General features: G+C 53.6%; 1 protein-coding gene across 4 annotated transcripts in view; it reads left to right on the forward strand.

Moving 5' to 3' along the window:
- The first annotated feature begins 19,830 nt into the window (after window positions 1–19,830).
- Window positions 19,831–20,731, forward strand: part of KIAA0930 (KIAA0930 ortholog) — a 43,595-nt gene continuing 42,694 nt past the window's right edge. For 2 of the 4 annotated variants that reach the window (XM_060165145.1, XM_060165148.1), the window contains exon 1: window positions 19,836–19,985. In XM_060165145.1, coding sequence (XP_060021128.1) covers window positions 19,922–19,985 — 64 coding nt within the window. In that variant the 5' untranslated portion in view covers window positions 19,836–19,921. Of the gene's footprint in view, window positions 19,986–20,731 lie in introns of all 4 variants that reach the window. The other 2 variants (XM_060165149.1, XM_060165147.1) reach the window with 2 other exon arrangements.

Raw genomic sequence — 20,731 nt, forward strand, 5'->3', positions numbered from 1 at the left:
TTTGGTATAGCCTAGTGGAGATGTTTTTGGTTTTTATGTAATAAAATTTTTTTATTTAATAAAAAATGTTCTGGGCTTCCCTGGTGGCGCAGTGGTTGAGAGTTCGCCTTCTGATGCAGGGGACACGGGTTCGTGCCCCGGTCCGGGAAGGTCCCACATGCCGCGGAGCGGCTGGGCCCGTGAGCCACGGCCGCTGAGCCTGCGCGTCCGGAGCCTGTGCTCCGCAACGGGAGAGGCCACAACAGTGAGAGGCCCGCGTACCGAAAAAAAAAATATATATATATATATATATGTTCTATTTAATAAAAGTCAAAATGTAAAAAAAAATTTTAATGAATATCAGTAGAAGAGAGGTGCCAAGTTCATCTCGGTTCACACCAGACGCCCTCCAGGAAGGAGCTGTAGCGAGGCGTGCGGCCGGCTGGCATGACGGCAGGCGGGAGGGGTGTTCACACCGTGGACGTATTTTGAAGGCTGAGCCACCAGGATGCTGCTGATGGACTGGATGTAGGGTGTGGGTAAGGGAGGAATCCAGGGTGGTCCCAAGCTCTGGCCCGAGGAGCTGGAAGGATGGAGTCGCCCTTAAGCGAACGGGGAAGGCGATGGGAAGAGCAGGTTTGGAGGCGAGCGGGAATCCAGACGTCAGTTTTAGACCTAATTCAGTTGAGGCTCTGGAGCCCAGAGAGGGCGAGTGGCTGGGCTAAGCCACCCAGCCACTCGGAGGCGCGGCCAGACTCTGGTGATCTTCCCACCCCACCGTGGTCTCCACTTTGAGGTCTGTGAGGCCGGTTCTCTGACGAGGGCCCCATCCCTAGGCTTCGGAGAGTTTATGGAGCCAGTGGCAGCTTCTCCCACCCACCCGGTGACACCGGAAGGGTGGCAGGAGGGGCGTGGCGGGGACTGATTTACAACCTGAGAGTAACTAACATCCCCCAGCGCCGCCAGCGAGCTGCCCAGTCCCGTGCGGGCACAGCGGCCTGAGGGCCGTCAGACCCACGGGTCCTGGAGGAGCTCTCTGGAGCCCCGGTGTCAAGGCCGAAGGGGGTGCTGTTGGGCAGAAGAGGGTCAGGGGTGCTCTGGCGTCACACCCACCCCCCACCTCCCCCGCCTTGTGGTGGGCGAGGTGAGCCTTTTCCGGTTGAGCAGTGACAAACTGGTCTGTCCGTCTCTGGAATGGAGCCCAGATTAGACATTAATCTCTCCTTGTCTGTGTGACCTGGAGGCTGGCAGGCATGGGGGGCCCTGAAACGCCTGGGTTGGCTCAAAATTGTTCTCTCTCTGTCACAGGGCCACGGGCACCCCGGTCACTCCCCAGTGGCCCCTCACCCTGGCCAACCCTCTGGGTCAGAGCCTGGAGGGTGAGAGCAGAAGGGGGGGCACTTTACAGCTCCCAGGCTCCTCCCCCTTCCATCACTTCCCTTCATGCCTGCAGGAGCTTGGGGAGGTGGCTGGCATCACCCCCACTTTACAGAGGAGAAAACAGGGGTTACCAGCTGCAGTGCCTTTCTTCAAGTCTCCTGCCCGAACTGACCCTGCGCCTCAGGCTGCCGGCTCTGCCTCGCAGAGGATGTGCTTCTGGGGTTCAGGAGGGATGGGAGCTATGGATGGAGGGCATGGGGTGGGGCCTCCCCAAGCCGTGGGCAACGAACAGCCGGGCACTGGGACCTGGACTCCAGGCCTCTGCCTGTTCTGACTGGCGCTCAGCCCCGTTCCCGTCCCATCCACCCCAGGACGGCCCGGCCAGCCGGCAGGGGCCTGCGAGTACATCCAAATCCACCCCCTTGCGGTCTGGTGGGGACACTGAGGCCTGGAGGGAAGAGCTGAGTGCAGCCAGCCAGTCGGGCCCCAGCAGGGTCATCTCAGAAGGCTGCGTTCCTGTCCCATCTCTGCTCCCATTTCCATCGACACGCAGGCCGCAGCCCTGGCCCTTTCTCAGCCTCTCCCAGCACAGATATAGAGCAGTTCCAACCCAGTCTTTTCTGACGCTGCCCTTTGGGTACCAGTGCCTGAATTTGAACACCCTGCCAGTAACCTCAGCTCTCAAATGAATTCTCTGTTTCATGTTTTCATCCTACCCACCCCTCTAATGGTCACCACTCTAAAAGGCCTGAAAAGCTAGGGCACATGACTCTGTGAACTGCTGGGTGGGTGGGAGGGTCCCGGGATAGTTCCCCACAGAGGGTGGGAGGCATTCAGGTCAAGCCCCCAGATCTGCTGTCAGTCTCTGTGGCCTTGGGCACGTTGACTGTACCTTGCGCTGTGTCCTATTTGCAAATGATCTTAATCTCTCCCTCAGGATCTGCTCTAAGGATTAAATAAGCTAATGTATATAACAAGGACTCAATGGCAAGGATTAAATGAGATGGTGCATATCATGAGTACTTGATAAATAAATAAATGAGTCCTGGGCATTTCCTTGTTTAGCACAGTCTTACTGCAGACAAGTAACCCCACTGGGGGGTTTAGAATACCAGAGGGAAAGGAGCCCATCAGTGCAGCCCATGGAGGTCCGAGGGCACAGGCAGGGTGGAAGGATGGAAAGGGAGTCGGGAGGGACACACAGAGAGAGCCTGGTCTTTGCCTGGTCCGTGTCCAATGGCTGAAGGTACCTTGGAGCAGTGACCAACCACCTAAGGGTGTCCTCCCCAGCCTTTGAGCTTAGCTTGTAAATCTTAGATCCTAATGAGGTATGACTCTATCAAATGTGAACACTGAGAAAAGATTTCTTTTGGGGGGAAGGCCGACCACACCACGTGGCTTGCGGGATCTTAGTTCCCCAACCAGAGATCAAACTCGGGCCCCAGTAGTGAAAGCACCGAGCCCTAACCACTGGACTGCCAGGGAATTCCCAGAAAAGATGGTTTTTTTTTTTGCTATGGAAATTTAAAACACAAACAGAAATAGAAAGAATAGAATATACGCAATCACTTGGCTTCATCAGTGATCAGCATTTTGCCAATTTTGTTCCATCCATCCTCCTGATTTAAAACAATGTTTTATCCTGGAAAATTGTAAATATATTGCAAAAGTAGAGCAATGCAACAATGAATCTCCAGTACCAGTCCCCCAGCTTCAACAAGTATTAGCTCTTTCGTCAATTATTTTGTCTATACTCACACCCATTTGCCCCTCCCCAGAGACGATTATGAAGCAAGTCCCAATTTATAATGAATGGAAATTACGAAATATTGGATTACTCCATTGAGTCTTTGCCTTCAGTTGGAAAATGCCTTCAAACAAATGTATTCCTTGTCAATATAATAATTAAATGAATGATAAGCGTCACAAGTACATTCTATTAGGGTCACCTTCTGGGCATATTATGGTAACTTTTTATCTTATGTGTCACTATGGAGTCATGGTATTTCATAGATTCAACGTGTTTCAATCAAGCCCAGTCAATTTACTTCTTTTAGTGCTCAAACTGCCAGACCTGTGGCCAGTGGGAGGCCCTTTAAGTAGGCTCTTGTGTCCTCTTGACATGACCCCAGTGAACCTTTTTTTTTTTTTTAAATTTATTTATTTTTGGCCATGTTGGGTCTTCGCTGCTGCACACAGGCTTTCTCTAGTTGCGGCGAGCGGGGGCTACTCTTCATTGTGGTGCACGGGCTTCTTGTTGCAGTGGCTTCTCGTGTTGTGGAGCATAGGCTCTAGGTGCGTGGGCTTCAGTAGTTGTGGCACGCGGGGTAAGTAGTTGTGGCTCATGGGCTCTAGAGCACAGGCTCAGTAGTTGTGGCGCACGGGCTTCATTGCTCTGCGGCACATGGGATCTTCCTGGACCAGGCCTCAAACCTGTGTCCCCTGCATTGGCAGGCTGATTCTCAACCACTGCTCCACCAGGGAAGCCCCCGCAGTGATCCTTAAAGCTTCCTTGCCCTGTGATTCATCAAGATGGCCCAGGTTTACCAGGAGGCTCCTGGCCCACACGTGGGGATAAGGAAGATATTTATATATCATCATTAATAATTGCTAATGTAGTTATTTCAAATCATGAGTTTGTGTCAATATTTCCAATATAGTTCAAACATTAGAGTACTCCCACTTACACTATTTGATTCTATAATTGTTACTTATGTTCTTATCTGAAAATCTTGACTCCTATCATATGAACATATATACTTAGTTGTTTTCGCTTACAATACAATAAAATAGTTCCAAAAGAACTCTGCCAGATTCACATGGGAGAAAAGAAAAGAAAACTACTGAATCAAGTTCAGGATTTTATAAGAAGTCCCTTTGTGATGGTTAATTATGTGTGTCAAGTTGGCTGGACCACGGTGGCCAGATAGTTGGTCAAACATTATTCTAGATGTTTCCATGAAAGTGTTTTTTGGGATGAGATTAACGTTTAAATTGAATGGACTTTGAGTAAAACAGATTACCTTCCATAAAGTGGGTGGGCCTCGTCCAATCAGTCGAAGGCCTGAACAGAACAAAAGACTGACCTCTCTCTGCTGAGCAAGAAGGAATTCTGCCTCCAGATGGCCTTGGACTTGAACGGCAGCTCTTCCCTGTTGCTCTTCTGCAGTCTCCAGTCTGCCAGCTGCCCTGTAGATTTTGGACTTACCAAGCCTCCAGGATCACATGAACAAATTTATTAAAAATAAATCAGCCTCCCATCCAAGTACTAACCAGGCCCCACCCTGCTTAGCTTCCACAGTAATTAACACAACATTGTAGTTCAACTATACTTCATTAAAAAACAAAACAAAACAAAAAATAAATCAATCAACCCCTCTCACTGTCTGGAGACATTGTTGGCTGTCACAACCAGGGTGATGGGGAGGGGTGCTGCTGGCATCCACTGGGCGGAGTCCAGAAATGCCAATATACATCCTAGAGTGCACAGGGCAGCCCCACATAGCAAAGAATGATCCCGCCCCAAAGGTCCACTGTGCTGAGTTGGAGAAACTCTGCTCTAAGGCATATGTCATCCACACTCTGTGTAGCCTGTAAGCAGTCACTTAACAGACAGCGACTGCCACGTTCCCTTTTGCTTCCCATTCGGGTGGGTAATACAACGGTAGTTCAGTTCTGGGTGGCTTTCAGCTTTGGGCAAAATACAGCACCTGGAGGAGAGTGGCGTCTGCTCTAGCGGTCCGCTTCGGGGTGATGCAGCGGAATCCTGAGCGTGCAGCGTGCTGGACACCAAGGGATGAGAATGACCAGCTGTGCCATGTGCTGCCAGAGGCCACATAGCTCAGGGCTGATGAGCGCACATTAGACTTGGTGACGTGGGGTCCCGCGGGGGCCTTATGCCAGCCGGCTCAGAGGATCAGGGGCTGCTAGCCAGGATGCAGGAAGCAGCGGAAGAGTGAGCAGGGGGTGAAATACGGGGAGAGCTTTCAAGAAGTGTGGCCGTGAAAAGCGTGAGAAACAGGGAGGAGGAAGCTGTAGTGCAGGGAGGAGCCCACAGGAGGCCGCGTCCAGGGGAGACCGTGGCGCGGCGGTCTCGGGGACTCAGGGTCTGCTGTGGGGCCGTGGAGGGGGCGGGGCGATGACCGTCGGATACGAGAGCTCGCCCAGCGGGAAGGCTCAGGGCGGCCTGCTGGCTAGGAGGGCGAGTCCCCCACCACCACCCCGGATCTGGAAGAGGAAGAATCAGTCCTTAGAAGTTACAGACAGAGGTGATGGGTCGGGGTTGGAGGCAAGGAGCCCAGTTACTGAGCATCTGTGCCCACCTAAGCATTCGTGGGGTGGGGGGGCCAGGACCTCCACCACCGACCACCCAGGAAAGCTGTGTGGGCCTCCCAGATCCCAGATTTATTCACCTGAAAACCATTTCCCAAGTGGCCATACTGGGGTCATACGTGACCCAGGCCCATCCCTACCTGAGGACTCACCGTCCACTGTCTTGGGAGAAGGAAACAGTGACTGAGTGTGGACAGGGCCCCAGGGCGCTTTGGGAGCTCAAGGGAAGTGCCTGGCCCAGCCAGAGGCCCAGAGGACTTCCTGGAGGCGGTGGTACCTCAACTGGGTCTTATAGGGAGAAGAGGGGCCATGAGGTGCATGGAGTGGGTTTTTGGTGCAGCGGGGACTGTAGGGGACCGGAGCCCCCAGAGTACCGCCCTGCCTGCGGAGCGCTGGCCCCTCCCTTGTCTCCTTCCCGCGGTCAGTGGGGCCGCGCGCTGGTGTCGGGCGCCCCCTGGCGGCGCCCCGCGCGCAGGTCGGACAGGGACCGGGCGGGGTGGTGGCGGTGCTGGGAATGGGCCAGACCCATCAGGCTGACTTATCCCAGTTCTGTTCGAATCAGAAGAAAGAGAACGAGCTTTTGGAGGAGGAAAATATGTTAGCGTATAACTTTGATATATTTGTCTCTATACTAACGCAGTCGTAAAACAGTTTTAATTAATGATGAAGAAATGTTCACATATTGAGGTTTGCGGAAGTCATTCTGGTATGTACAAGGCTTAACTTGAAATGTCTGCTGCCTGGGCTCTCTCCGTCTCTCCTGGGATAAGCGGCTCAACTCCTTCCAGGCCCTCCTGCTTCTGCTGCTGCATCCGTGTGGCAGCAGGAAGGACCCAACGTGGACATGTGTGTCTAGACATCCCACCTCATTCCCTAGGGCTCAAAAGGAAGCAAACCCAGGAGTAGATACGGGAGATCCTCCATCGTTTCTAAAGTCAAGGAGAAGTGCTTTGAGCTTCCTGGAGACCAAAGCACAGTGGGAAATAGGGTCTGTTTCTCTTATTGGTTCAGTGCACAGGAATAGTGAGGAGTCAAAGGTGAAAGATTCCCCTGATTCCCCAAGATTCCTGGGGTCCCAAAGTTCCCCCAGAGTGGATTTGGTTGGACCACCAGAGCACAGAGCTTCGGGCAAATTCTGGGTCACAGGATGGACCTTCAAGGAGTCATGCTCCTGATCTCGGTAATTAGCAGCTCTGAGGAGGAAGCCGTGAAGAAGAGGTGCATCCTCAAGGAGTCCTGGAATATCATGGCCCCTGGAAAGCATCAAGCCTTCCTCCCCCTTGGAGGCGGGGAAACCGAGGCAGGGAAGAGGGGAAGGGATGTGGCTGAAGCCATGCAGGCCAGTTCTGCAAACATTTACCGACGTTATGAGAGCTACCTCGTTATGAGAGCTCATTCCCTAACGACTAACGCTGTTGTACTTCTCTTCATGTGCTCATTTGTCATCCCTGTATCTTCTTTGGTGAAAGGTTTATTCAAATCTTTTGCCTGTTAAATGAAAATTGGTTTGTCTGTCTTATTGTCTAGTCATAGAGTTCTTTTTATATTCTAGATCATACAGTTTCGATGGGGGCAGTATTGCCCCCAAGGGGGTGAAAATTGGTTCTGAGGGAGGGAGTGAAAAGAATCGCGTTCTTTTTATGTAGAAAGCGTGAATATATACATACAGTACAGAAGCAGTATCTGTGCTATTAAAATATCATGGGGGCAATTAGGAAAAAAAAAATGCCTAAAAAGGCTCCGTGAGGGAGGGAGGGGTAAAAAAAGGCTGAGAAACGTCGTTGTAGATACAAGTCCTTTGTTGGATATGTGTTTTGCAAAGAGCAAAAATGTTAAATTTGGGTTAAGTCCAATTTATCAACTATTCCTTTCAACGTCCAAATTGATCCAACACTATTTGTTGAAACACTTTTTTTTCCCCACTGAATTGCTTTGCTTTTTGACCTCTGTCAAAAATCAATTGACCAGGGCTTCCCTGGTAGTGCAGTGGTTAGGAATCTGCCTGCCAATGCGGGGGACACGGGTTCAAGCCCTGGTCCGGGAAGATCCCACATGCTGCAGAGCAACTAAGCCCGTGTGCCACAGCTACTGAGCCCGTGAGCAACAACTACTGAAGTCCACGTGCCTAGAGCCTGTGCTCCGCAACAAGAGAAGCCACCACAATGAGAAGCCTGCGCACCGCAACAAAGAGCAGTCCCCGCTCCACACAACTAGAGAAAGCCTGCGCGCAGCAACGAAGACCCGACGCAGCCAAAAATAAATAAATGAAATAAATTGACTGTATATGTGTGGGTCTATTTCTGGGCTTTCAATTCTGTTCCAACTAACTCAAATATTTTTAGTATATAGTGCAGACCAAAGAGAAGCCCGTCTTCGATCCAACTGCCATGGGTCCTGCCTGTCCTCTGTCTCGCATGCAGACCCCCTGGCCTGCCTTAGCCAGGCACTTCCTGCCTCAGGCCTGCAGCTGCACCTCCGTCCTGGCCCAGAACCCTCTGCCCCGAGATGATCTCCTGGTCAGTGTCTCCTCCTCCGAGAGGGAGGCCCCTGCTCGCAGGCAGCCTCTGGCCCCTCTCCGTGGCATCGCTCTGTTGGTTTGGTTCTAGGAGAGCTCGGCGAGGTCTGCAGGCACCGGATCACGCACAGGGCTGTGTAGACAGAGGTGAAGAATTGGGGTTTTATTCTATGTGAGAAGGAAGCAGGGGTGGCGGGATCAGACTTCAGGTCTGGGGATGTCACTCTGGCCGTCACATGGAGGTGGACTGAAGGGAACAGTGTGGAGACCCTGGCCGGCACACAGACCCCACTGGCCGCTCACGCTGCCTGCAGTCCCGTCATCAGAGCCATCCCTCCCTTTGAGAGAAGCGCCCGCGAGAATGGAAGTAGCTCTGGTCGGCCTCGCTCTGGGTCTCAGGTGGTGGGAATCAGGAGAAGCAGGGGCTGGGTGTCCTGAGGGGGTGCGGTGGGCCGCTATTGTCCCCTGCTGCCCGCCGGAGTAGCTGCACTCCTATGGCTGGCCCTGTCCCTCGGGGTCACGCCCTTCTGTCATCAACGCCCCTCTGGCCAGCGGGGGCTTGCAAACTCCTCTGACAATGGCACAGTCCTCATCCACACCCTGGTCCACTCATGCATTCACAGACTCAGTGCGTGTGTGTATATGTTTTTTTGTTTTTGTTTCTTGTTTTTTTGCCACAGCGCACGGCTTGTGGGATCTTGGTTCCCCGACCAGGGATCGAATCCATGTCCCCTGCAGTGGAAGCACAGATTCTTAACCACTGGACCACCTTGGAATTCCCTCAGAATGTGTTTATTGAGCACCTACTATATGCTGGCTCTGGGCCAGGTGGTGGAGCTATACCACCACCTGACAGTAAGCAGATGTGTCCCCACTCTCAGGGCCCCAGGCTGGTGGGGGAGTGAGAGAGTAATCAAGAAATCACACCCTGAGTGGGTCGTTGTGAATTGAGGTGGGTGCTCCGAAGCACAGGAATGGGTCAGGGCAGAAAGAGGGTTCCAAGAGATCAGATGAGACAGGAGTTGGACCTAGTTCAGGGATTCCTGGGGGCTTCCCTGGAGAAATGATGGCTGAACTGGATGGGAAGGGTGGAAAGGTGCAAAGAAGTTCCAGGTGGAGGAAAAGGCAGATGTGTAGCTTTCGCAGCTGGAAGGACAATGGCTCACTGAGAAATAGAAAGAAAGCCAGTGAGCAGGAGGGCGGGGTGAGGAGAGGGACTCAGGGGCCTGATGGGTCCTGCCGCCTTCAGGCCAGGACCTGGGCCCGTATCCCAGGGCCAGGGGGAGCACACAGTGCTAAGCAGGGAAGTGACATATTCACGTTTGGATGTTGGAAAGATCACCCTGATCCTGATTCTCAACACCCAGCTGGTAAAGAACATTCTTCTAAGAGAAATATAAATGTGACTGAGGTTTAGAAAGGATTAGAGGATTACTATTCATTTCATTAGGGGTGATGATGATGATATTGCGGTTATGGAAAAAATATCCATTTTTAAAAATCAAGGCACATATTGAAGCATTTAGGACTGAACAATCACCATGTCTGAAATTGACTGTAAAATATTAAGGAAAAAGACAAATGAAGAAAAATGGCAAGATAATTAACAATGGTTTAAATTAGGTGATAGGTACAAGGAGCGTCCATTATACTAGTCACTCTACTTTGGGGTTTATTTGAAATATTTCATATTAAACAGAAAAAAAAAAGAATAGCAAAGAAAGAAGAAGGAAAGACAAATAGGTAGATCAATGATACATAGATAGACGGGCAGACAGACAGACAGATAGAAAAGATAACCCTGGTTGTCCAGGCTGGGTTGGAGGGGCCAGGCCTCCCAGGCTGGGCAAGCCCATGAAGACGCTGTCCATTGCAGGTAAATTCTAAAATGACCACCAAGTAGCCTTGTATAATCTTCTCCCTGTGAGTGTGAGTGAGACTTATAGATATGATGGGAGATCACTCCCATAATTATGTTATGTTAGATGGCAAAAAGGAACTTCGCAGGTGTAATTAAGGTCCCTAATCAGTTGAGTTAATCAAAAGGGAGATTTTCCGAGGTGGGCCAGACCTAATCAGGTGGCTCTTCCGAGCAGGAGCCCTAAAGACAAGGAAGTCAGGAGGATGAGCTCCTGTAGCCTGAAAGGCCCAGCTTCCATGAGTTCTACAGCTGCAAGGAGATGCATCCTGCTGACAGCAACATGAACTTGGGGAAGGACCTGGAGCCTCAGATGAGACGACAGCCCCAGCTGACACCAGGATTTCAGCCTGTGGGACTCAGCAGAGAGCCCAGTTGCGCTGGGCCTGAACTTCCGACACACAGCAATTGTGAGACAACAAGCCACTCAATTAGTGATGGTTTGTGACGCGGCAACAGGCAACAAATACACTGTTAAAGAGTTTAGGTGAAAGAATCAGAGGCTTGGATTAGGGTAGTGACAGTGGGGATGGTGTGAAGGGGGTGGGCTTGAGAGTGTTTAGAGGTTCAAATCGCCAGATGGATTAGATATGAGAGTGAGGCGGTGGGACGTCTGGAAAGACTCCTAGATTTCTGGCTTGAGCAATTGAGAGGCGGGCCTGCAGGAGGACGAGACCGGAGGGACAGCCTAGGTGTCCCTTCAGGCATCTAAGAGAGCTTGCCAAGCAGGCTGCTGGGCCCGGGGAAGACGAGGGCTGGAGATGAAGCAACATGGGCAGTCGCTGGTGTGCAACAGAGGCTAGCGCCAAGGGGCATGAGGAGATGGGCCCAGGACGGAGCCTTGGGGATTTGACTCTGAAAGTGCCTGGAAGGGCTGATGGTGGAGGCATGGGTGGTGTCCCGAAAGCTGGGGAAGGGAAACGCCTCAGGGCGAGGGGCAGGGGCTTAGGCTGCATGTGACATGGGCCACCAAGGCCTGCCATCATGACCTCTTCATGACCTTTGCACTCTGTCTTCTCCCCTTCCCCATTACCACTGGACAACTCCAGCCCAGGACTCCTGGCCCTCCCCCGGCCTCCTTCAGCAGCCTCACCCCCCTCACTGGCCTCCCTGACTCCAGTCCCTACCAATTCTCCAGGGTCCTTCTTATACACTCACGTCTGAGATCACGTCCCTGCTTGGGACTCCCTGAGCTCCCAGGGCAGCTCCGGGAGGGCAGGAACCAAGTCTGACTCACCTGCTACTGGGTCCTATGTGGGTGCTGGTGACAAAGTTGCAGATACTACTGCGGTTTGTGATATTTCTGTGGTCTGCAGCCTGCAACCATACTGAAAGGAAAGATAATTTAAGATAGGAGTTTGTGAGAATAAAGATGTGATTTTTTTTTCCCCACTCAAGTCCACAGAACTCCTGAATCCTAACTACCAACCCTAAGATGAAGGGTTGGAGCTCCATCCGTAACGACGCATGAATTGGTGCATGGCCAAGAAGGAAGACACTGTCAGCAAGCAGCGGCAGCAGTTCGGCAGGGCCGCTTTGAGTGCAGGAGGACAGATTGTCTTCCTTAAGCAGGAAGACAAGTCCATTGACAGCCAGCCTGTCTGCAAGGAAGAGCCAGCATGGGAGGGCCTGGGCTGAGTCTGAGGGTCAGAGGGCATTCTAGGCAGAGGGCACCCCATGAGTGACCCCAGGCAGATCCCACCTCTCTGGGCCTCCGTCCCCCATCTGTGTGATGAGCAGGTTGGTTCCCAGGCCTCTCAGGGCCTACAGTTCATCTCTGGTAAGGAGGACCCTGACAACCAACATGCCATCCAAATGTTCCCCTTGGTTAAGCGAGGGCTCATCGTGAACCTGCCCTCAGACCCACGGGTAAGCAAGAACAGAAATGCCTCTCAACTGGCTCTGGTGGGAAGGGGAGGGTATTGGCTCCGCTACCTGAAAGGCTGGGCTTCCCTTCCCGTCCCTCAGCCCTGCTCTCTTCTGTATGGACTCCGTTCTCCGCCCCTTCTGCTACCCGGGTGGCTGTCAGAAGCTCTCTTCAGGCAGCCCCACTGCAAAGACAACCCAAGTTCTGGGATTGGCTCCGACTGGACCAGCCCCGGACCAATCACTGTAGCTGGGGAGATGCTGTTTTCTGACAGGCGGGCCAGGTCAAGTGCTCACCCCACATGGACTGAAACGGGGGCTGAGTGGGCCCCAGAGGAAATTCTGGTAAGAAGAGGATGGAATGGATGGACGCTTCACCTGCAAAAGTAGCAAAAGCCACTGCAAGGGGTTGAACGGTGGCCCCTCAGTGCCCCCACCCCAAGTTATGTCCACCCAGAACCTGTGAATGTGAGTGACTTTGTGGGGAAAAGTCTTTGCAGATGTAGTGAAGTTAAGGCTCTTGAGATGAGAGTGTCCTGGGTTTAGGGTGGGCCCTGAATCCAATGTCAAGTGCCCTTATAATAGGGAGGTAGAGAGAGATTCGAGCCACAGAGACGCAGAGACGTGGAAGCCATGTGACAACGGAGGCAGAGACTAGAGTGACACAGCCCCAAGCCAGGGACTCCCTGGAGCCACCAGGGGCTGGAAGAGGCAGGAGGGATCCTCCCTTCAGAGGGAGCGCGGCCCTGACGACACCGTGGTTTCTGATTTCTGGCCTCTAGAACCATGAGGGAATACATTTCTGTTGTAAACCACCCAGTTTGTGGTCATTTGTGACGGCAGGCACAGGAAGCTAACACACCCACCCCAGTCTCATCGTGAAGCACCTTGTAACCCCAAGGGTTGAGAGTCTACACAGGGGCCGGGCCTCAAACATGCCCAGACTTTCTCTCTGATCCAGCCCCTTACCTGTCGCTCTCAGGATGTACCACTGTCCCCAACACTGCCATCAGAAAAGGACAGCAGTGGATGTGAACAGCTGTTGGGCTCTAAACACTCTGCAATGAGCCTTCGCAAAGTAGGTGTTAGATAAATATATCAATATGACGAAGTGAGGAATTCCCTGGCAGTCCAGTGGTTAGGACTCGGCGCTTTCACTGCAAAGGGCTGGGGTTTGATCCCTGGTTGGGGAACTAAGACCCCACAAGCCACCCAGAGTGGCCAAAAACAAAAAATCCCCACTGAAGTGAGATCTAAGTATACAAATACAATCACTGCCTTCTTCTCAAGGCTCAGGGGCACAAATCCCAGCTGTGCTGCACCCTGGCCTTGTGAATAAGTCACTTGGCCTCTCTGAGCCTCAGTTTTCTCACCTGCAAAATGGGGATGATGAAATTGCAGTCCTGAGACTTCAGTGTTGGTCCAGTGGTAAATAATCTGTCTTCCAACGCAGGGGACACGTGTTCGATCCCTAGTCGGGGAACTAAGATCCCCCAGTGTTGCGGGGCAACTAAGCCCCCGCGCCACAACTACAGAGCCCACGCACCCTGAAGCCTGCTCGCCACAACTAGAGAGAGAAAACCTGCATGCCACAACTAGAGAGAAGCCCACGCACTGCAACAAAGAGCCCACACGCTGCAACAAAAAGATCCCGCATGCCACAGAGAAGCCCCAACGCAGCAAAAAATACAATAAATTAATTAATTAAATAAATTTTTTTAAAAAAGAAAGAAATTGCAATCCTGCAGTTAGAGTGGGGGTTAAATGAGCTGGACGCTATGAACTTGGCCCATTGCTGGGTGTTTAAGAAGAGCTGTCTCCCTTCTCCTTCCCCCACCCCATCCCTGCCCCCTCAGTGGACCACAACCCACGCTGGGGTCTGGGAGGACAGCACCATTTTCAGGCATTTGCTGGCCTCAGTCACTCTTGCTTCTGGAGGCTCTGCTCACATCATCCCAAACGTGAATGTACCCTTATAAAATGTAATTTTTTTTGCAAAATAGATTTTGAAACGGTTTTTGTAATTTTGCTCTTGAATTGCTTCCTTGACTCTGCCTTTGATGACCTTAGAGCAGATACCTAACCTCTCTGGGCCTTAGCTGGCTCATCTGTGAAAGCGATAATGATGTTCCTTTATAAGTCACGGGGTCCAATGTCAACATTTGTAAAGTCATAAGACAGAGCCCGACACATAGCAAGTCCTGCAGACACGTCTGCTAAATAAGATAAAATGCCAGTAACTCTTCACTTCTGATTTCTTATCAATGACCCCGAATTCTCAGAATTCTCACTACCTGAGAGTTCTCCACTGTGGTGAAACTTTCATAATTACCACATTGAAAATAATGATGACGTAATATCACATCCTGTAGGTGTTTAGCGAAGCATCTTTTTAATTTTGTCACTTTATTTTTGCATTTTGCAGTAGTACACCATGTTGGTTGCTAATACAATTTATACCGCCCCAAGGGGACAAAAGCTGTGTGTTCATGGGCAAGGAAAGCAACTTTCAGCAGGAACTCTGAGAACAGGGGCCTGGAAGAGCCGGGAAAAGGAGGGCAGGCTCTCCAGCTCTCTGCCGGGCTCACCCGACCTGTCCTCGCATCATGTCTGGGCTGGACAGGCCCGAGGGGACATACAGTTCTGTCTCCTCGTTGACAGATGGGAGGCCCGGGGCTCTGGAGCAGAAGGGACTTGCCCAGGTTCAAACTGTGTGGTCCCAGGTCTCCCTCCGATGATCAAATTTCTTTCCCTATTTCAACCCCTCTCACATTAGCACAGCACCCCCTCCTCCTTATCCCGGAGTCCAGTTGTTCTTCCCAGGGACAGCCCGCTGCCCTGCAGTTCCATGAGGAAGGGCTTCTCCTTTCAAAAATTGCCATCCCACGTCTGTCCTCCAATGGGCCTTCCCTCCTGAAACCAGAAAAAGGACGAGCTGATGCCAGATGGTGTGTGGGTGGCTGTCTTCCTGGCTCCAGGGTTCGAATCTGGCCTCCAGGTTTAACTTGCTGTGTGATTTTTGAGTATGACTCAGCCTCTCTGGTTTCTGCTTGTCTCACCTAACACAGAAGACGACACCAGTTGCCTTCTGGGGCTCAGGATTATTCTTGTCCACGTTCGTGAATCTTCTGACATAAAGCAGTCCCTCAAGAAACGTTAGTTATGTATCTCCCCAGCCCCCAACCCCAGCAGGCACTCCCTCTTTCAAAACCTCTGAATCCTTTCTTCTCCCCGTGTGTCGGTGTCTAATAATAATTTTAAGGTTATCCCCTCTGGGGAAATTTTAGCAGAGATCTATTAAAAAAAAAAGTGGAGTGCTAAAGGTAGAGTTTCTGCCAACAGCTGAGGATGAGAAGATATTGCGTGTGTCAGGCGGACGGTGGAAGGGGTCAGAGGAGGGGAGAAGGAAGGCTGTTGAACCTTTACAGGTGTCTCCTCGGCCTTGGTAGCACGTGAGAAGCACCCAGTGTTGGAGAAGTTGTTGCAGTCTTGAGCTGGGGGCGGTTGGATTTAATTTTCCAGATGAAAACGAAGCCTGAGGAACAGGAATTCCAAGAACCTGAGTCACAAGAAGGGGGGAAGTCAGGCTGGGAAGCTGCTGACAACACATTCATGTGACCGCAAAAAAGTTTCAACAGATTATCAGGGTGGATGAGGAAGCCTTTGAACCTGCCCCTTGGACCTTGTGCTCATCCACCCCAGGTGAGGCTATTTACTCCTGACCTACTTCCAGAAATTGTCTTTTCTATGGCCAGTGGGGTTCTCGGAGATCACCCTGCCCCACGTGCCATTCTATGGGCAGTAGACGATGCTCAGAGAAGAGGAGCTTGGCGGCCAGGCGCTCGTGTAGGAACTGGCGGCTTCTCTGACCAGTGCCTGGGAGAAGAGCTCTCTGGCAGCATTTGTTTCTAACACTGACTGGCCCTTTGAAGATCAGCCCCAAACGTTTAAAGAGAAAGACATGAACCTTCAAAGCTGTTGTCCCTCATACACCCAAGGATGGTGTCCAGGTCTACGGGGCAAGGATGTCGGGGAATGAAGCAACAGACCTAAACAGACCTATCAAAGCAGATCGGTTGTGGTTGATTTTTCTTTTCGCTAAACGTTGCCTTATTGCTGCTCTAGGGCTGTTTGCAAAATAAACCTTGGGGAAGGAATCGTTGGAGTGGAGAGCTTACGTGATTCCCTCCACCTCAGGTTTGCCCATTGTCTTGGTTTTCTGTTGCTGCCAATAACAAACTAACGAAGTGAGCGCCTTAGAACAACACAAATTTATTATCTTATAGTTTCACGGGTTAGAAATACGTCTGGAGGAAGTGGGGGTGGGTGGCACTCACCGGGTTAAAATCAAGGCGCAGGCAGGGCTGTGTTCCTTTCTGGAGGCTCTAGGAGGGAATCCGTTTCCTAGCCTTTTCCAGCTTCTAGAAGCTGCCTGCATCCCTTGACTTGTGGCCCCTTCCTTAACCTTCAAGACCAGCAGCATTGCATTTATCTGATCATTCTTCTGTTGTCACGTCTCTTTGACTATGGCCAGGAAATCTCCAATTTAAAGAATGTATGTGATTACACTGGGCAAACATGGATAATTCAGGGTACTCTCTCCATCTCAATAGCTTCAACCTAATCACATCTGCAAAGGCTCTTTTACCACGTAAGGTAATATATATTCACAGATCCCAGGGATTGGGGTTGGACATCTTTGGGGGCCATTGTTCTGCCTACGTATTCTTCTTTTCCCCTCAGTGGTCTCTCTAAAATATACATTTCACTTCTTTGCAGAAAAGAACATTTTCACTGTCCTGGGGAATATGGCTAAACCAGAATTTTTTCAAGGATTTTAAATCTTTTTATTTTTAATTCTATTTTACATTCTGCATATATACAGAAAAGCCCATAACTCAAAAAGTTACAGTCTGATTTTTAGAAACTGACCACGCCAATGTAAATCAACACTCAGATCAAGAAACAGAACGTGCCCTGGGACCCCAGAAGCCCTGCTCATGCCAACTTCAAGTCCAAAACATTATTCAACATTTGTTGACATTAAAAAATTTCCTGGGACTTCCCTGGTGGTCCAGTGCTTAAAAATCCGCCTTCCAATGCAGGGGACGCGGGTTCGATCCCTGGTCGGGGAACTAAGATCCCAAGTGCCGCAGGGCAACTAAGCCTGTGTGCCGCAACTACTGAGCCCACACGCTCTGGAGCCCTCGCACAATAACTGGAGAGCCTGCATGCCACAAGGAAAGATCCGGAGTGTGCAGCTAAGACCCGACACAGCCAAATAAATAAACAAATAAATAAATATTAAAAAAAATTCCTATGTGGTCAATACTTGGAGTATGATTGAATGAAAAGGAAAGAGCCCAAGCGCTGTTCATTTATTCATTCAATGAATATTTTCTGGCACCTGTCCTGGGCTGGATGCCAGGGAAAATGGGATGCGTTGATTTGTGTAGGGAGTTTGTGAAAGCGATAAGAATACAAATGCATTGACCAGCCCTAACCAGAAGGCTTCCCAGGGAAAGTGGGTCCCGAAGATGAACACAGCCGAGGAGAAGAAAGGATTTCCAGCTAGGGGGAGAGCACAAGCATAGGGGTGGCAGTGGGGCAGGCAGGGTCATGGTGGAGTTTGGGGAAACAAAGAGAGAGATGACCCCTGGAATTGCCAGCCTCTGGGCCCTTGCTCAGCCATTCCCATTTCCCATTTTACCAGCCTGAATCCCAGCTGTCCGGACTCAGAACCAGAGGCCATAGCCCTCAGGCCAGCGTCTTCATTTCACAGATGCAGAAGCAGGCCCAGAGGAGAACATACACACACTGCTGGTCATGGGCTTCATTACCTCTCTCACTCCACACTTCTCTACAGAGCCTCCCAACCCCTCCCCTCCCCTGTGCCCGGTGCTGGGGACACAGAGGTGTCAGGCTCCGGCCCTGGCCTGAGGCACGCAAGGCCTGGTGACACAAAACAAGCCATGAGGCCTGAAGCACGATCCGGACCGCCCATTTCTTCTTCCAGGGCAGTTGCCATACCCCACAGTCCCTTACTGCCTATTCCACTTCCCCGCTTCCCTATCAGGCCTCTCATTCATTCTTCATTTGCACATCCCACATGTATTTATTGGGCATCTACTTCGTGCGGGGCAATGTTCCAGGCACAGGGAACACAGCTGTGCAGAAGACAGACCCCTTCTTCAGTGGGGAAGTCAGACAATGAACAGAACACATAGCTATATAATGGGATGTCAGCGGAGGTAAGTGCTGCGCTGTGAAGAAAAATAAAGCAGGGTAAAAGGCTAGAGGAGAGGGAAGCTGGTGTTTTAGGTAAGGTGGTCAGGGCAGGCTCTTAGAGGAGGTGACTCTGGGACCCAAAGGAAATGAGGAAGCGTGTGTTACAAGGATGGGGAGAAGGGAAGGGGGGTGGGGCCTGGAGGCAGGCCCCTCCTTGATGGAGGGTCTGTGGACGGAGGCTAGTGTGACTGTAGGGGGATGTCCTTGGCCATTTAGCTAGTTGGGAAATCTCAGCACTCTCCCTCCATTCGCATCTCCCAGGTCCTTAGAAATGGGCCACGGGGGCTGAGGTCTGGGAAGGGCCTCTAGCTGCCTCTCACCTAGATCTTCCTCCCTCAGTGGAGGCCAGCACGCGGATGGATGCCCACTGGACCTTGGCCTTCATCAGGAGCATGTGGCCAGCTGACCTAATACCTCTCCACGCCTCAACACCCTCATACCTAGTTAACACTCGGAGCGAGACCCCATCGTACAGCTGAGGAAACAGGCTCAGAGCCTTTCTCAACGCCCGGCACTGCGCCAGGCGGAGGAGTCTGGGGGCAGGAGGGGCTCTGCCACCGTCCCCCCATGAGACCTCTTTATGGCGGAGGGTGACCTCTTTCTGGGTTCTGAAGAGGAAGTTCCCAGGGGAAACCGGTGCTGACAACTTGACTGAGGAGAAACGGAGGGTGGCAATGGGGAGGGCAGGGGACAAAGTCAGTCTCTCGCGGGGCGAGGCGGGGCGGGGGCGGGGGGTACGGCCCGGAAGGGGCGATGGGAGGAGCTCAGAGACGCCAAACTGCCCGAGGGCGTGCAGGGGCTGAGGTCGGTCTTGGGGAGGGCCTTGCGGGGAGGGCCTGGAGAAAGTGGGCGCAGGGGTGGAGGGGCCGGCGAAGGCCGAGGCGGGATCCCGAGAGCCATTTGAGGAAAAGCTTGGCCGGAGTCGGAGGTCACCGGAGGCTAGACGCTTGGGGGGGCGGGGCCGGAGCGGACCGGGGGTTGGAGGATGGGGAAGGGAGCCAGCCCGGTAGGTCCGCGGCGGGAGGTCAGAGGAGGGCGGCCCTGGGCGTGGCCTTGGGCGGGTCTGGGGTGGGGCCTGACGCGCAAGGGGCGGGGTCTAGCTGATCGGGGTCGTGGTCTTGAGGGCGGTGGCGGGACCTGGATGGCTGGGGTGTGGCCTGAGGGCGGGCAGGGGCGGGGCGGGCAGCTACCGGGGGCGGGGTCCGGATGGCCTGGGGGCGGGGCCGGGCGAGGCGGGGCGGGGCAGGCGGCGGCCTGGAGGCGGGCGGGCAGTGTCGGCAACGCGGAGGTGCGCTCGCCTCACTGGGCTCGGCAGGAGGCGGAGGCGGCGGAGGCGGCGGAGGCGGCGGCGGCGGGGGCGGTGACGTGCACAAAGGCGGATTGTGGCTTCACTGGTGCTCGCGGCGGGCGGCGCCGGGGCGGGGGCGGCGGGGCGCGCCGGGGGCCCCCGCGGGCGCGGCGCAGGCGATGAGCCGGGGCCCGGCATGGCCTCCGCGCGGCCGCCGGGCCGGGCCTGCGCCTCGGCACCCGCGCCCGCGGGGCTCCGGGCCGGGCCGCCCGCCCTCCCCGCCGCCGCCGCTGCCGCCGCCGCCTCCCCGGAACCTGCGGGCGGCGCGGAGGCCGAGGAGCGCTCGCTGCAGCACATGCTGCGCGCCATAGCCGAGGAGCGCGGCCGCCTCAGCCTGCGCCGCGAGGTCTGCGGCCTCGGTGAGTGGGGTCGGCCGGGGTCGAGGCCGGGGCCGCCGCGTCGTCGGGGTGTGCGCGCCTCTGGGTGTCTCTGCGCGTCTCTGTCTCTGCGTGTGTCTCTGGGGCTCCCTGCGTGTCGCATCCCCCTCACGCCCCCGGCTCCCCGCGTCCGGCTGTTTCCTGTGCCTCCGCGTCTCCGTCTCTGATTTTGGTCCCGAGAGCGGTCCGGCACGCTCTCGTCCCTGTGTGTCTGTCTCCCGGGTCACTCGGCGTCTCTCTCTGTCTGTCCATCCGGGCGTCTGCCCGTCTCCCTCCTTCCCCTCCGTGGCTCCGCCAGGCCTCTTCCTTCTCCAAGAAGCCCTCCCCGGGGCCTCAGTGCCGCTGCAGGGAGTGCGGGCGCTGGATCTGGGGAGACCCGGAGCCCGACATGGCAGGGCCGGGGCCCCGTGGGCTCCGGGCAGACCTCCCTGCCAGCTGCCCCGGCCACCGTCCCAGCTCGCCGGGAGGGCAGGTCTCCGGCGTCCTGAAGCCTTTGTCTTCCCGCACCGCTCTCTCTGCACATTGGCTCTAACTGGGGACCTGTTGGAACGTCGCCCCATGAACCCACCCGCTTGGCAGCGGGAGCGGGGCCGGCCGCCTCTCTGGGTGTGATGCTGCTCTAAGGAGGCCCTAAGTCCTAGATGGGCCGGTGACGTGGGGTGGAGGTGCCCCGTGTGGTTTGAGAGAGCCTGGGGCTCCAGGTGTAGGTGGGGTCTTCCGTCATGGCT

The sequence above is a fragment of the Lagenorhynchus albirostris genome, chromosome 11 (assembly GCF_949774975.1).
Source record: "Lagenorhynchus albirostris chromosome 11, mLagAlb1.1, whole genome shotgun sequence".
In the NCBI taxonomy this organism is placed as follows: domain Eukaryota; kingdom Metazoa; phylum Chordata; class Mammalia; order Artiodactyla; family Delphinidae; genus Lagenorhynchus; species Lagenorhynchus albirostris.